We start from the raw sequence: 15,935 nt of genomic DNA, 5'->3' as shown, positions 1-15,935 counted from the left end.
CAAAATATAGGAGAAGAACATGTCAGATGCCGGATAATGGACCACAATCTCAGATTTTAGATGTAGAGTTTGCTGACTTTTATTTTATTTTGAAAAAAAAGGAAAAATATGATGCAGTTTAAAAGATGGAAAGGTACTCTAAAACTGCTCCTGGTTAAAAAGCACATCAAACAATATATTTGAGATGGCTACATTGTTCAAAAAGTGTGGTAGAAAGTCACGCTGGATCCCAGTCTCAATCAGTTTCTCATGGTTTTATTTTATTTTTAAAGCAAAAACTAAGCACAATATAGAAAAGACAGATTTCTTTCCCACTCCTAGAAAGGTTTAGGATAAAGAGGATCATTTGGAAGATGTAGTCGTTTAAATTCACACAACACGAAAGCAGGAAAGATAAATCTGCATGTTCCTCAATCAAGAGGTCACTTGTACTGCACACTTTTAAACATCAAAGTAGCTCCTTGGCTACTCCTCTTTAGACTTTTCTATAATTATTCAAAAATATTCTGGATATATATTAAAATGTGAGTATTATAGTATATTTTGGCCACTTCTGGAGACTGACTTGTATGGGCTTCTGCAACCTGAGACTCAGCGTCCACCTGCAGGTCTTTCATCCCTTTGTTGTGGCTCCTTGTATAATCAGAAGAGTTTGAAAAAAATAGGTGACATTTGGTAAGATTTGCATTTTTAACAGAATGGTTAACTCCTTCGTGGTGTATGTAGCTTATTTGCAATGCACCATATGATCCAGGATTTCACAAAATTTAGCATCAACCTGGATAACTAAAGCATCAAAGAATGTTTGAGCGGAAAAAAAGATCAACCTAAGCCGAAAAAGTCAAAAACATTTGGCTTTTTTTGTTTGACATTTTAATTCACGTAAATATTAACCAGTAGGATGATCTTATGTGCCAAAAGTAGGAAAAAAAAAACTTTATTCATGTTTTTTGTCCCTATCCCGGCCACTTGTGGGCAAAGGCAGGGGACACCCTGGACAGGTCGCCAGTCTGATGCAGGGCCACACGATCACACACCCAAACACATTAGCATTCACACATGCTTCATAGGTTAATTGGTTACTAAATTAACCCATGAAGCAGGTTTTTGGACTGTGACAGGAAGCTGATGTCCTCTGAGAAAACCGAGGACTTGGACCTGAACCAGTGAGGCAAGAACGCTAACCACTGTGCCACCAAAACAGATCAATATATTTAAAAACTTCTTGTATTTCTCTAATTTATTTTGGTTCACTTATATGTAGCTTAATTTTAATAAAAGTGAAATTACAGTGTTGTATCTGTCTGAAGGGTTTATTTGGGCTTCACTGCTTCGTTTAGCTTTTAAAACCAAATAGAATAAGCTTCTAAAATGAACCTTGATTTAAGCCATAAGTAGAAAAGAAGTAAGTCATCAAGTTGAGCCAATAACTCACAAGAACTTTGTGTCTTAATGGCACAACAAACTCCATAATCTTATTTTGACAAAAATTATTTTGCTTTGGGGAAAATTTATCAGAGTTTTGATGTCTAAAGGGCTGTAGGGAGTAATGCCGCGACTGTCCGGAGTGTAACAGAAGGCGGGGATGTTCTCTTATTAAAAGAGGATAAGGCCGGCCGTTTGTAAGATTACAAAAAAATGCTTTCTTCTGGTAACTAGATCTTTTCCCAAAGAATGCAGTGGATATCATAATAAAGACAGTAACCATTTCACTTAGAAGAAAGAAAAAAAGTTTGAGATAGGAGCTTTGCACAAAAAAAAAAAGAAAGTCAAAGCTGGGAGATTTCCAGCTTCAAGACTGACAGTAAGATGATTAATTCTCACAGTGACCTGGCGGCTCATTGCTCAGTCAGTCAGTCCAAGAAAAAAAAAAAAAGAGAAGAGTTATTTGTTCGTAAATATGGCTGATAGAAATCTGCACCAAGTACACGTTTCGGGCAAGGCCAGGCACATACCTGGAGGCAGGAATTTTATCCGAACCATATTTACTGCCACTTCATGTCGACCCACGATGACAGATAGGCCTGGAATTCCTCTGATCACTTAAGTGTTGCACAGTGGAAACTTTTTCTGTGCTTTTTAAAAACCATTACACTACCTCCAGCGACCACAGAAATCTAAAGAATGAAAACGGGGAGGTGGGATTTTTTTGGGGGGAGATGCTACTGTTTACTTACAGATTATAAAATAAATGCATAAATGACTGAAAACATTTTTTTTAACTCAAAACACAAGTTTAAATAGAACAGCAAATTATGTTTGCTTGCTGTAAATAAACTTTCATGAGAGACTTATAATATGAATGGGAATGAAGTGTGACACAAAACTGAATGAAAACTAGAAAACTTCCAAACTGAAGAGGAGTGCTCCTTCTGTCAATGATTTTTATTGTAACATGAAAGCAAACTTTACCACAAAAATAGAGATGTATAGTAGGTAAAGCCTGACCCCTAGTGGCCAAAAGAAGAAACGTCTCTTGAAAACATTTCAACAAGAAGACAATCACATCAAGCAGTAATTCGAGTCCAAACACAGCGTCAGAAATAAAGCAGGAATTACAGAAAAAAGAACAGACGAAGGACCGGATTTAAACATCACAGTTACTTTTTGACAGGCAAACAAAACTGGAGTCCCAGCTAGAAGTCATAGGGTTAAAACATTTGGGTTTGATATGGCTTTCGCTCATCATCGAATAATCCGCTGAGTTACAAAAATCCAAGCAACTCTGCGTACGGCGAAGAGCAGTTCAAGTCAAGCTTTTTGCTCACTAAAACAAAGATGTGAGCGCATTTCATAAAGCTTTAATTTACCAGTATCATCATATCTTTGGACAAGAAATGACTAATTAAACCACAATTAAAAAACAACAAAAACTTTAACTATAAGCGCTAAAACAATTTTAATGTCGTAAAATAATGAGAGAGAAAAAAGACAGTATTTCAGCATCCTAATAACACCCCCCTCTGTGTCTGTAGCTTACTGGCTTCTTATTTCAGACACGCGAGACCTAAATCGTGACAAAATACAGCTGCTCTTCATTCAGCATTCTGCCTGAGGATCCGTTTCTCCTCCTCCACAAAGGTCTTGTCAGAGGTGGCTTGTCCCAGCTCCCTCTTCCTCTTCTCCTTCTGCTGGAAGGTCTCCACTCGCCGTTTCTTGGCAGACGTGGCAGACTTCTCAGATTCCTCGTCTGGAAGAAATGAGAAAATCTTTTCAATTTCAACAGAAACAAGACTGAGTGTTTTCATTTAGGCCAGATTAAATAGAAAAACAGAATGTTCCGTTCACATTTGTAAACTTCTCCCAACGACTGAAATCGATCTGAGGGTTAAACAGATTGCGCGACTAACCGGAGTCAGCAGGTTGCTCCTCTGGAGGTAGGAAGCGAGCTTTGCCGGTGTGAGCCGGTGCATCTTCGCCATTGTCCTCGTAGACGTTAGACCACTTTATGGCCATGTCCGTCCCTGGAGGAGGACCTTTCTTCTTCTTCTCTGGCTCGGCAGTGTAGCTCTCAGGAGGAGGAACGGCGTTAGTTTTCCACGGCTTAAATTCTTTGACAGGCTATAAGAAAAAAATGAAGTTGTTCTGAATCAATAGAATTTCAATTTTAACCATCAAGACACTTAAAGAAGCATGAGAAAAAAGAAAAAAAAAACTACAGTTGGATCCTGACTTAAATGTTTACAGCTTGATTTTTTCCAGTCTGCATATCCTTGTGCATGAAAGAGGCCACAAAATTAAGAAACGCAGAGAGAAAACATCTATTGATAGAAATATAGTAAATAGGACCTGTAATACAAGTCATATTAGAATAATAGTATGGTACCTGCAGAAAACAAATGTTATAAAACTGTATTTGTATATTGGGAAACCATTTCTTTGGTCAGACAGAACTGTTGTAACACAGTTAGTACATAAATGCTATAGCAAAGCACAGAGGTGGTAGTATAATGATGCATCAACAAAAACCATGATCAGATAAAAAAGATCTACTCCAGAAGGGTAAAAGTATTCTAAGATGAGGTAACAAAGGAAAAAAAAAATAACTTGGCTTGCACATGTCTGGTTATGTTTACAGTATATAAGCAGTTCAAAATGTTGTAGGATCTGGCCCTTTAACACGGGTTTGAATCCTGATTATGACCAACCTCCAGTGATATGATGTCACCAGACAGACGACCAAGGTGAGAAATAGAAATGAGACTCAGGAACAAGACAATCATGACTGAGAGAGAGATGAGACTCACGAACTGTTGCACCCAAGGGGTGAGGGGTTACATTCTTAGCAATGTGAAGGAATGATGGTTACATTGACCATTAATCAAAGAGTAATTACGTAATAAAAAAAATATATTTTGGGATATATGTATATATTTTTTTTACCCATCAGTCCCTCTGGATGTCGCGTCTGCTTTGTTTCTTACCTCCTCGGGGGGTTTGACGGTCAGCGTGTCCCAGTCTATCTGCTTGTTTAGGGGGTTGTAAAGGAAGGCGGGCTTGGACACGGAGTTGAACAGCTCGTCGGGTCTGGGCAGAGCGCCGCCTCCGCCACCCGCAGCACGCTTCCCCGCTGCCTTGGAGGACCCTGCTCCGTCTCCTTCTCCCCCGGGCTTCTTCCTCCGACTGGCTCCCTCATCTTCAGAGTCTTCGCTGCTGTCGCTCAGATTGTCATAACTCGAAAAGAAGCCCAGCGAGCCAGATTTGTTGTCCTCCGTCATGCTGTGGGGTTTAAGGAGGAATTACTGCAGAGCGTCGCTTCAATCGAAAGCTGTGTGACGGTCAGCTGCTCGAATACGCAGCGATTATCTTTACTCCATTTTGAATCAGCCTCCAAAGCAGCCGTAAAGCGCATAACACTGTTGCAACTACTGTCGTAAAGCGAACCAAGGGAGGAAAAATATTTGCGCATGGTTTTCTGCCTAATTTCACACAAAAAGAAAACCTTTTTTAAAATTTCTTTGAACCTTCTTATCATAACTCCATACAAATTAGGTATCTTACTTTGAAACATTTTAAATTCTAAATTAATTTACTGAATATACAATCGGTAACAAAGATAACTGCCAAGTAAAGTAGACTACAGAAAAACATTTAATTCGTAATTAATTCATTTAATTTACCTGACCCCACAAAAGCTACGAAAGCTGTAGTTAACACAAAACGGGAAACGGGTGGGTGGGGGGAGGCTGTTTAGCCATTTTCAGTGTATTGCCACTAGAGGGCAGCACAGTCACGGCAATTCATAGAGTAAATAACAAAGAAAGCGCTGCCATTTTTTTCAATCATGTCAAAGGGTTTCCAAAAGTGACCGCCAAAGCGGGAAGAACGGTCAACAAACATGCGAGTAATTAGAAAAGATGCGTTTAAAATGATTTAAGTATTCATTTATACACCAGACCTTCCTAAAATTTAACACAATGTGTTATAATATGATCAAACACTTGAAGTAAATAATTCAATTCAATTCAATTTTATTTGTATAGCCCAAAATCACAACAACAGTCGTCTCGATGGGCTTCGAAGTAAAACATGAAATCAAAATGATCACGAATACAAAGAGTTCAATAGAAAAATACTAAAATGAACTAACAAACTGACTAAGCTATACTGGCATCCCTGCCCTTAGACCCCCCTTCGCGGTAAGGAAAAACTCCCAAAAATAAAAAAGAAAACTCTACAACGGAAAACCACAAGTCAGCAGTGATGCTGGAGTGATAAGAAACTGAACTGGACAGACATGGTAATATTTAAATGAAAAAAATATTGCAGTTGTATTTAAAACACATTATCAATAACTAAGTTAATTAAAAACATGTACAGTTTTCATAGGAAGGGGTACAAGGCCTTTATTGGACCCTTTTCTATTATTTATTTATTTAAAGAAAAACAACTTTGTGTGAATTAGACCTACAACTGTTTAAAATTCTATTTAGAATTCTGAAAGCAATTACTTACATAAGTACTTTATTTTTATTTTACAAAGACTAAGCTAGACTGAAAGCTGGAACAGGGAATTTGACAGCATGTCAATGAGTATTTGAATTTTTTTAATGCACTGGGAACTGAAGCGTTACTTCCCTCTGAAGGATCATTCCATAGACATCCTTGGTGCATTGGAACAGACATAACACTCACACATGCTGCATTTGTGGTAGCTTTAAGCCAAATTTAACAGGACTATTATAGAACTGCAACTGTGTTAAAGGTGAATTCATATCACACCATTTGGATCCACCTGGTCCCATGGTATGACTCATTTGGTAGTTGGGATTACGTTGGTCACATCCCTTGGACTTGAGATCAAGATAGTGGTTCTGTGAGCATGAGCCGTGACAGATTTGGCAGCCAAAAGGAGTAAACCCCGACCCCTACTTTATCAGTGTATGAGTTAGGGTGTAGAAACATGCCAGATTTGACCCGTACAGGTCCTGTGAGTTTTTGGGTAGTCCATGGAAGGAGAGAAACAGCTGGTTTAAGGTACATCTGTAAGAGGGCGCTCGTGTGTGTTGCAGCTCCCTTTGAGTTTTATTGAAAATGGAACGTACAATTGTCGTGCCGATGATTAGTGTATCGTGAAGTATTTGTTAGACTAATGTACAGTGAGTCAGTTGTACGGTTGGTGCCTTTATGCCACACTCTTGTCGTTAGTAAAACCTTTGTCACAACTGTCCCTACGATTAGATACGGGCTGTAAGGACATGTAAGAAGCACGTACTTATCATGTGAACAGCACTAAAGAACCCCTTCTGTAGTGCAGGGGGAAAAAAAATCATGCAAGCATCCCTGTGTCTCAACTACTTACTTCTCAACTTACTGCCCTTACTTCACCCTTGTGTGTTGTATAAGCGTTCGTTTATGGCTTTGTTGGCACACTCCAAAGTGTTTGAGTCGGCCCTACGATGGTAGAGTCCCACTTTTGACAGTGACGACTGGCGACGACTCTCCACACAATTACCTGATCACATGACCAGACCTCAGAGGTTTCAGAATTTCACTGTTTATGATGATACAACCTTTATATCAAATATTGTGTGTGGTAATGCACTCTTTTTCTGTGTGTAATAAATACAAAACAAGTTCACCACATCCGCCACCAAACTACAACTTTGACTAATTGCTGATCCAAATCCGATCTTCAATTTTTATCAACATTCCTTCTAAACAGTAGTTGAGTTAGAATTGTTTTGAGGGTTTGCTAGTAGGTCCATCCCCTATACCACAGTGCTCACAATAGATAAGGAAACTCATGCATTAGTAATTTTTCTCTGTCATGTTTTCACATTACTTTCTCATTTTAATAATAATTGCTGAACTGGAGAAATTAAGAAAGTAAACAAAAAGAGTGTTATTATTACCGTACTTAAAAAAATACTCCATAAATGCGTAATTAAAACTTTGCATTTTTGTTTCACTTTCTATTAAAATTAAATTGCAAACCTCCTTCTTAGACAGAATCATTGCTATGTTATTATAGAGATTTTCGTAAATGCATGGAAGGAACTAGATTTGTACTGAGTATTGTTATTGTGCAACAATCTAACAATAAAAAACTATCGAAACAGCAAATGTATAAAATAATTTAGTTTTGCTTTTATGCCTTACCAATTTTCTTAATTTCTGCCTCAAAGATCAAAGTGGAATTATGATCTCAAAAAGCCATTTGTGATCATTTCTTTTACAGCGATAAACATTTTTTATTTGGATTTATTTTGCAATTGTTTTCTTAAATCTTAGTCTTGAACACATATTTAAAATCCTGAAGAATGCTGCTGTATAATCAGGTTTAGTATTTTTTTTTCTATAATTTCCATCATTCCTGGCTATAATGTGAGAAATTCCACATAGAACTGAAAGGTCACACCTCTGTTTATTCATGATATCATCTTCTTCTTCTTCTTCTTCTTTTTAAATCAAAAGTCCAGCACCGATCAGATCCATGCCAGTGTTGCAGTGGGTGCCTGTGCTCTCATTTAGTCTAGATAGGATTCTTTTCTATGTTCCTTTTAATTGAAGCAAAGAATTTTCCCTGAAAGCCATTAGTTTGACTCAAAGCTTTTATATGTTGTCAGATGTTTAGCTGCATCACCTGCAAGCAGTTTTAAAGAACTCTGAGTGGTTCTGAGCATGTTGTGGTCCTTTAAAGCTGGACTCTTGTTTACATTTTGAACAAATAAGCCCATAGTCACCATCTTGAAGCTGACCAACAACTCCTGGAGGATGGTGTGCGGTTTGGTAATATGCCCATAAAACCCAGATGTTCCCTCCTATCTGCAGATCCTCTAATGAGCTGTGGCCTCAAAAGGCGGAAATGGGTGGAATCTATCTCTTCAGTTTCAGCCCGGGCTGCTTCTTTCTTAATTAAATTGCGGCTGTAATTCCAAAAAGTGCAAATCCAACACATCTGGTTGATGCTAAAGACCTTTGACCTGAGGCGGCGTTCATGTAGTGGGATGACACAGACCCTGGAATAGTGACCTCAAGAAGGTTAATGGTAAAAACAGAGACTTCCGGTCACAGCCTATTACGGTGCAACTGGTTCCTCTTTATTCCACATCTGTTTAAAGAGCCACTCTGATAAAAAATAGTGTTTTTGGTGTTTTATCATATTCTTGTGGCATTTTTCTCAAAATAGAGAAAACCTATTTGGAAAAATAAGCTTAAATTTGTATTTTGGAGTATCTCTTCATTCAAATCGTTGTGAATCAGAAGCAGATGCAAAACTGCTGTTGAAAAGCTTGTAGGTGTCGTGTATAAGCTACAACAGCAGGACTCAGGCTCCCTCCTCTGCTCCATTCTGCTGTATCCACTTGTAGACAAATTTGATCCATGAACGTCTTGTTTCCTCGTCCAAGCTGGCATCTGGTTAAAACTGTACCACTGGATAGATCCAAATATTGCTTGCCACTTTTGTTGCACCGGTAATGTTAGGTTGGAGGTATAAGAGGCTGTAAGCTAGCGGGAGAGCATGTAAACATGGGGATGACGTGAACTCTTTGCCAACAGTCCCGCCCACAACTCAGAGACAAATTTCTGACGGCTGCCACTCTGCAGAAACTATGTTTCTGACAGGTTTTCTTTATTTTTGAAACAGTATTAGCATAATTAAAAGACCATTGGATATGCTTTGACAATAGATCAAAAGATGACCTAAGTGAACCTTTAAAGTGGATCTCGAGACAAATTCATGCATTTTTGTATTTGCATGTCCTGAGAGCTTCTTGCAGAATCTGAGCACTCTTTTCAGGGTTTTGGGTTTATTTTGTGCCATTTTTCTCCTTCCCTTATAGCTCTCCTTTTGCCTTGAATTCCCGTCATCTTTCTCTTTGTTTTGGCATCTACAGCCCCTTATAGCACATAGACATGTGCACACACTCTTCAACACTGTGTTTTCAATGGTCACTTAACAAGTGCACTTCCAACCAGAGAGGTGTATTTTTATTTTATTTTTTGGCTCATTACGGTTACACCCAGCTCGGTTTGCACCATGGCTTGTTTGGGGCTGGAGGCCGGAACAAAATCGAAGAAGGAAGGGAAAGAGGGGGCAGAAAAGGGGGAATAGATGAGGGGATTGCTGGGAGAAGGTGTGGGAGATCTGGGTCAAAAGGACAGACAGCGGGTGAGTGGGTTGGGTGTTGGGGCTGATCATCCCCATCACATGTTTGAAGGAGTCCTGCAGCGTGCTGCTTTAGACTAAACACACACGAGCACTGAACCCTGTTGCTCTTTCTGATGCTTTGATTTCGCCCACTCCTCCACCCCACCCCCCCACCCCCCACACACACATGCACACACACATGTCCATGCAGACACAATTTCATAGCCCCGTTGTCATCTACGCAAGTGGTTAAGTCTAGCTGATTTTGTGAGGATCATGATGGCACAACATTTTTTGGAGACTTACATCTCAGCGTTGATGTCAAAATGATTTATGTTACTGTATTTTTCCTTCATGTTCTTCAAAACATGCCAAAGGAGAGAATACACATGAAGTGCAGGTCCCCACATTCAGAAATGTTTGACATTTTGTATTCTGCTGAAGGCTTAAAAAACATCAAATGTTTCTAAGAAATCTTGTTTTGTTGTGGCTTTTGGCAACAAATGCGTCCATGCTTGTCATGTCATCACTCTGAGCTTTAAATTTGTAATGTCAGATCAGTTGCCTGAAGGCTGCAGCATTTTACTTTTGCAGCATTTGACCCAGGCAACTTCCTTGTAAGAATATATTTTTAAACATCTTCAATGAAAAAAGACAAAACACGGAAAATCCAAAATATGATGTAATCATACTGTCAAAAAAGGGTCTTTTGGTTCAGTTTTTTTCCATGTTGTAGATCTAAAATTGTTACAGAAGAGTAACTGTAATATTACACATGCGATTAAAGACTGTCTGTATAGCACATTGGTCACTGAAAAAAACAAAAAGCCTCCATGTCTGGATGTTCTGCACATGTCACAGAAGAATGCTTTGAGCCAGAGCCAGCAGCATCTACTTTTCTAGGGCATAATTCCAATGGCTCTATTCCGTCTTGTCTGCCAATCAACTCTAAAAAGTGCAGAGTTTGAGGTAGATAGGAAACCTGTCTGTGAACATCAAAAATGACCTGACTCTGGATACATATTTGCTTCATGTTTGGTATGATTGATCAAGCAATCAATCTGACTCTCCCTGCTATAGGTTGAAGAGAATTGGAAAAACTAGAAGAGAAATCCTTCTGTTTACAGCTGAAGAGTAAGCTGTCAGACTTTGAAGGAAGTGCTGTACGCAGCAGGCAGACACGATTTTATGAAGACGGTGAAGACGTGTGGCCCAAAGGGATCACCTCATGCACAGTGGTATGCTTCCGATGTGCTTCTGATCTCCTGTGAAGAGCAACACGCACCAGAAGACAATTTACAGTCATGGATATGTCTGCTTCTATTCCTACCCACAGTCACAAATTTTGCAGACTCTAAAACTTTCACTCCGGTGCTTTGCAACACTTTTCACCTAGCAGTCCTTGTCTCACAAACATGTGAGTTTATGGGCAGACACCCATCTGGAACGTTCTTTCCTATTTATCCTGACTTCATATTCACACTGCTAATAATGTGTGAGAGACGTGAGACTAACCTTGTTCCAGTTAAAAAAGTTTGTCTGCCCTACAGGATGATGGAAGGGAATTTGAAGTTTGAAGCACTGAGCCACCAGCAGCTTATCAAATGATTCCCATTCCGATAAAAGTCAGTCTGGAAAGTTCTGAGCGGGATGGTCACAGAAAAAGTTCAGATTTGCTGAAAGCATACAGTACTTATGATTGGAGGAAAAGTATTCCGCAAACCTGATATGTTTATACATTTTGCTATTTTGGGCACCCCCACCAGAACCAGAAGGTATTTCCTCAGATAATGAAGCACAGGATGGATTCTGAAAACACTGAATTGTGGAAAATACAAGTCTTTCATTTGTGTGAGACTATGTACCGGTAAGTCCTGGTCAGTCTCACTGTAGTCTCAATGCAGATGAATTAATCAGCAGATCCCAGACAGGAAGAGTGTAAGGTAGGTGTTGCGCATTCGGAAAAATGGCTAACACCATCAGGTAATGAGACAGGTATTTAAAGCAAGGTGACTGCAGCCAGGTTCACTCACCTTGTGACATCAATGTGGTCGGTTACACAAATTAGGCTCAACTTTACAAGAAAAATAGCTAAACTTTCTTCCCCCCCCCCCACTTTTATGGCTTGGTTTCATTTCCCCAGAAGATTTTAAATAGATTTTGATCACAAAATGTATGTTTGAGAAGAACGCTGGCCTCAGTCAGGAGCATTGTCTTTTAAAGAAAAGGTTGTTGTTCACTTTTTAGCATATCTCTTTCAGGGGTCGCCACAGCAAATCAGCTTTCATTAATCCGCATGGGTGGTATGGCAGAGATTTTTTACGTCGGATGCCCTTCCTGTCTTTTAAAGGAAACCTTGGATGCAAAATACATTGGTGACCATTTTTACATGTTTCTTAAATAGTAGAAAGGCCAGATTTCTGTGAATCTCTAATTGGCAAATATCATTAGCCTAAACTCAACAATAGCTGATATCACTCGCATATTTTCTCAGTTGTCACCATTCATTGACTATGGAGTTTTCAATTCAGAAAAAAATGGAAACAAATGCCAAATCTGGAATCTACGGGGACTGAGACAAAAATATTGTCTCATTTAGTACTGAAAACTGTTCTGCACTGGAATCCAATTTTTTAAATTGCACAATGTTTTCAGAGCAGTTTCATCCACTCTCAAAGTAGCAATGAGAAAGCCAAACTAATTCGGAATGAACTTTTTCTGCTTTATGCATCCAAACAAATGAAGTAGTGGTGTATTTTAAGTACCTATTGTTTTTATTATTATGATGAAAACTGGTCTGAACACACCCATGCCATATTGTCATTCAGGTATTCAAAAATAATATTCAAGTTTGAATGTCTTGAATTGGTTATACCAATATATCATATCCAGGACAAATTGGATTAGTATTTCTTCCTTTAAAAAAATCCTATAGATTAAAAAAGAAATTTTTTTTTTACTCTCATTACCTCACAATTTTAATTCACTGTTAAGATATGATTCAAACGGTTTGCCTATGTGGAATGAAGTGGTTTCTCACACAATTAGAGGAAAAAAATCAAACAAATAAACTAACGTAGTTCTTAAAATCACATCAGTTGTTTCCCTTTTGGAAGAAAAAAAATTGATCTTTTTACCCAAAAATTGACAATCTTTTTGTTACTACTGAGCATCAATTTTCTTGTGTTTATGATGCTCCAATCCTGATCAGTCCAGCTGTTTGTGTCTGTGTGATGGGGCATTCACAGAAAGGAATGAGGGCACAACTCACACCTAGGGGGCAGCTCAGCAGGGAGGTAGGCAGTTGATGAGCTGTGTGCACCTGGCTGAGGCCTCTCAGTCTTCCTGAGACGTTCTCAGTTAACAGATCAAAGAAATAATTCCTGCTTTGTCCAATCATTCCTCCTCCTTGAGATTCTCAGAGTTTCATCCCTCTAAGTTGTTGTTTGACAGTCAGCAAAGTGCCCTCCTCCGTCATTTTCCCTACACTGCTGACCCACCTGTATCTTTGATGCCAGCAGTGAACCTGAAGGCCTGTGCTGTGGGATTTTCTGACTCATTAGGTCTGCTCAGTCAAGTGAAGCAGCCTGCAGATTCCTACCGGCCAAGTTCACCAACCCAGTCGGTGGCTCCAACTGTGAGATGATAAGAGAAAAAGGTTCCAGCGGTTAGAGGCCACCATATCTTTGTTTAGTGTGAAATGAGATGAGAAGTAGGGGGGGGACAAAAGATCAGGAGGGCAAGGGGATGTCAATCAAAGCTTGCAGATGGGGCTTAGTAGAAATTGGCTAGCACATTTAACACAGTTTTACCGTCTGTTACAAGAGTGCTAATGACTGTCAGCTACACGGCTTCTTGCCTTGGAAACAGGTGTTTGTTTGACCCTCAATTGCAGAACATGCCCTGCTGACCTGCAAAGTTCTAAGACGTCTGGTAAAAACGTTTCTATGATAAAACTTGATTTTATTTAAAAAAAAAGGATTCTGAGATTCTATTAAACTTTAATTTTGAAAAAAAAGTTGTTAACATTTGCATTTTAAACAGCACTGTAGGCTGTAACATGAACACAATTTCACCATCAACTGAGTTCTCTTCAGGAAAAGAATGTCCTAACTTGGTGTAGGTACAAAAATATCAACGGGAAATGCCTAGGTTTTTTTCAAGATTTCTTTTTTTTTAGTTTCTGAAATAGAATAGATGCTCATAGCTTTGTGAGGCTCCATAATCAATTCAAAAGGCCCACAGGAGGCCAGCAGCTTGGTGACAGATGCTAGAAAAATGTAGTAATTGCTAACAGAGACCCAACGGTGTTCATGAAAGTATTGCTGATATAGGTGTACTGACTCAAAATCCCCCAGTGTGACCAACTCCTGAAGAAAAGCAGCCACACTATTAACTGCAGACATCCAGCCACACAATGAGATGTGAAACAAAGAAATAAGGTTGCCTCAGCACAGTTTATTATTCATTTTATATACTATAAATACACTTTTTCTTTTTTTTTAAACTTTTTTTTCACAAAGGAATTTGTACTTTTTCCCTGTTAGACTTGTCAATTTAAAATGTAAAATTTCACACGTTTTCCTTTTCATTTTCGTGTTGTACCACATATATATTTATATATATATATGGGAAACACCTCCGAAGGTGGTAGAGAATGACAGGGCAAAGATCCTGCGGGACTTCCAGATCCAGACTGACAGGATGGTAATGGTGAACCAACCAGACATTGTAGTGGTGGATAAAGAACAGAGGAAAGCCGTTTTGGTGGATGTGGCAGTGCCAAGCGATGGGAACATCAGGAAGAAAGAACATGAGAAACTGGAGAAATACCAGGGACCCAGAGAAGAACTGGAGAAAGCCTGGAAAGTGAAGGTGACAGTGGTGCCTGTGGTAATTGGAGCACTCCGGGCAGTAACCCCCAAGCTAGAGGAGTGGCTACAACAGATATCTGGAAAGACCTCAGACCTCTCAGTCCAGAAAAGCGCAGTGCTAGGAACAGCTAAGATACTGCGCAGGACCCTCAAGCTCCCAGGCCTCTGGTAGAGGACCCGAGCTTGGAGGAGAAACCACCCGTGGAGGGTGAGAGGGGCGTTTTTATATATATAGCAGTTCAAATCAAATATGACTTAAGTTTAATGACTTGGGTCAACTTTGTGACTTTGATGAAGACACTCAATAGCTCCTAGCAGGTTTTTTTTTTTTGCCTTGTTTGTCCTATCGAAATTTTAAAGATTATTTTTGAATTATCAGCCTTTCAGTATTGGCCTGCTAAAAAGCAGAAGAAGATAGGATAGCACTATAGAGATATAGCCTCTCAGCAGGATGTCCATGTCTCTGTGATTTAAATTAACATGCAGAATAATCAGAGTGGACCGCAGGAAAATCTTGAATGACATCATTGTAAAATAGCTTCAAAACCCTGTTAGCAACCAAACACAAACAGGAAAATAGTGTGTAATTACAACCCAAGTGAACCCGACTATGACAGTTTTTCGTCCCTAACAGTGATTTATGCCCAACTTTGAAGATGACCATCTTGTTTCAATTAGCCGCATTCCCTACTGTTGAGCTTCATTTTTCCTGTGTTTTCCAGCATAAGATGCATTTTGTGTAAAACAAAAAAACACACCAGCAGACACCAAGCAACATGCAGGGCACAGATAAAAGTTGGACGCCTTGATTGCCAGAGGCAGCTCATTAAAAGCAATCTGTTTACAGATAATTTCTTTGGAGCAGCAAAAGGACATCCTCTACCTCACTCTGTTTTTGGTAACATTTCATGCACCCCTGGATGTTGTGGTTCCCTTCATTATTTCTCAATTTGTAAATTTACTGGATGACTTAAATGATCTATTTGTGTCAATTAGTTCAAGAGTGGCTTAAAGTAGACAAGGAGTATGTCAGTGAGTGTTTCTGTCAAACCTGTCAGATTATTTGTTTGACTCTAAACTGTAAATAAACTATTTGCCCTGACAGATAAAAGTTTATAGGGTAGAACCACTTTATTTTAATCATTCATTCTTGTTCTTTGTAGCTCCTGTTACATAAAATCTGACATAGCAACTGTCTGGGCTTGTTAATAATTGGGTTTCCATGCCGTCCAGTGTCCAGCAGAGCATAGCTCAACAGCCTGGAAGTCATGGTGTTTTTGACCCCAGGTCTCCCTGTCTGGAAAGCACGTGCAGTTATTTGCTTTTGTTAGATTTTTTGGCACAGTGGTTAAGATGTTGGTCAATTGAATAGACTAAAGAAATGCAGTGAGGCAAAGATCTTGGCTTTACATGGGGAATTGTAGTGCTGAGATCAGAAATCCCTTTTGAATTTTTTATGCTGAGAG

General features: G+C 39.2%; 1 protein-coding gene across 1 annotated transcript; it reads right to left on the bottom strand.

Annotated features, from left to right (window-relative positions):
• Positions 1–2,354: 2,354 nt before the first annotated feature.
• Positions 2,355–4,862, bottom strand: c4h1orf52 (chromosome 4 C1orf52 homolog). Its single transcript, XM_004068035.3, has 3 exons — positions 4,425–4,862; positions 3,351–3,561; positions 2,355–3,190 (listed from the first exon to the last, which is right to left on the bottom strand). Exons 1-3 carry the CDS (start codon positions 4,716–4,718, stop codon positions 3,036–3,038), a joined length of 660 nt encoding a protein of 219 aa, XP_004068083.1. The 5' UTR covers positions 4,719–4,862; the 3' UTR covers positions 2,355–3,035.
• Positions 4,863–15,935: the final 11,073 nt, after the last annotated feature.

Source organism: Oryzias latipes, chromosome 4 (genome assembly GCF_002234675.1).
Source record: "Oryzias latipes chromosome 4, ASM223467v1".
NCBI lineage: Eukaryota > Metazoa > Chordata > Actinopteri > Beloniformes > Adrianichthyidae > Oryzias > Oryzias latipes.
Note: the sequence above shows the minus strand (reverse complement) of the source record. Positions and strands in the feature narration are given on the sequence as shown.

What these genes read in the sequence shown, in the direction of transcription:
- c4h1orf52 (XM_004068035.3), bottom strand. Translation starts at nt 4,718, where the DNA reads ATGACGGAGGACAACAAATCTGGCTCGCTGGGCTTCTTTTCGAGTTAT. An exon ending in CCGTCAAACCCCCCGAGGAG is followed by an intron (nt 3,562 to 4,424) that starts GTAAGAAACAAA and finishes TTTTTCTTATAG; the next exon opens with CCTGTCAAAGAATTTAAGCC. An exon ending in GGAGCAACCTGCTGACTCCG is followed by an intron (nt 3,191 to 3,350) that starts GTTAGTCGCGCA and finishes CATTTCTTCCAG; the next exon opens with ACGAGGAATCTGAGAAGTCT.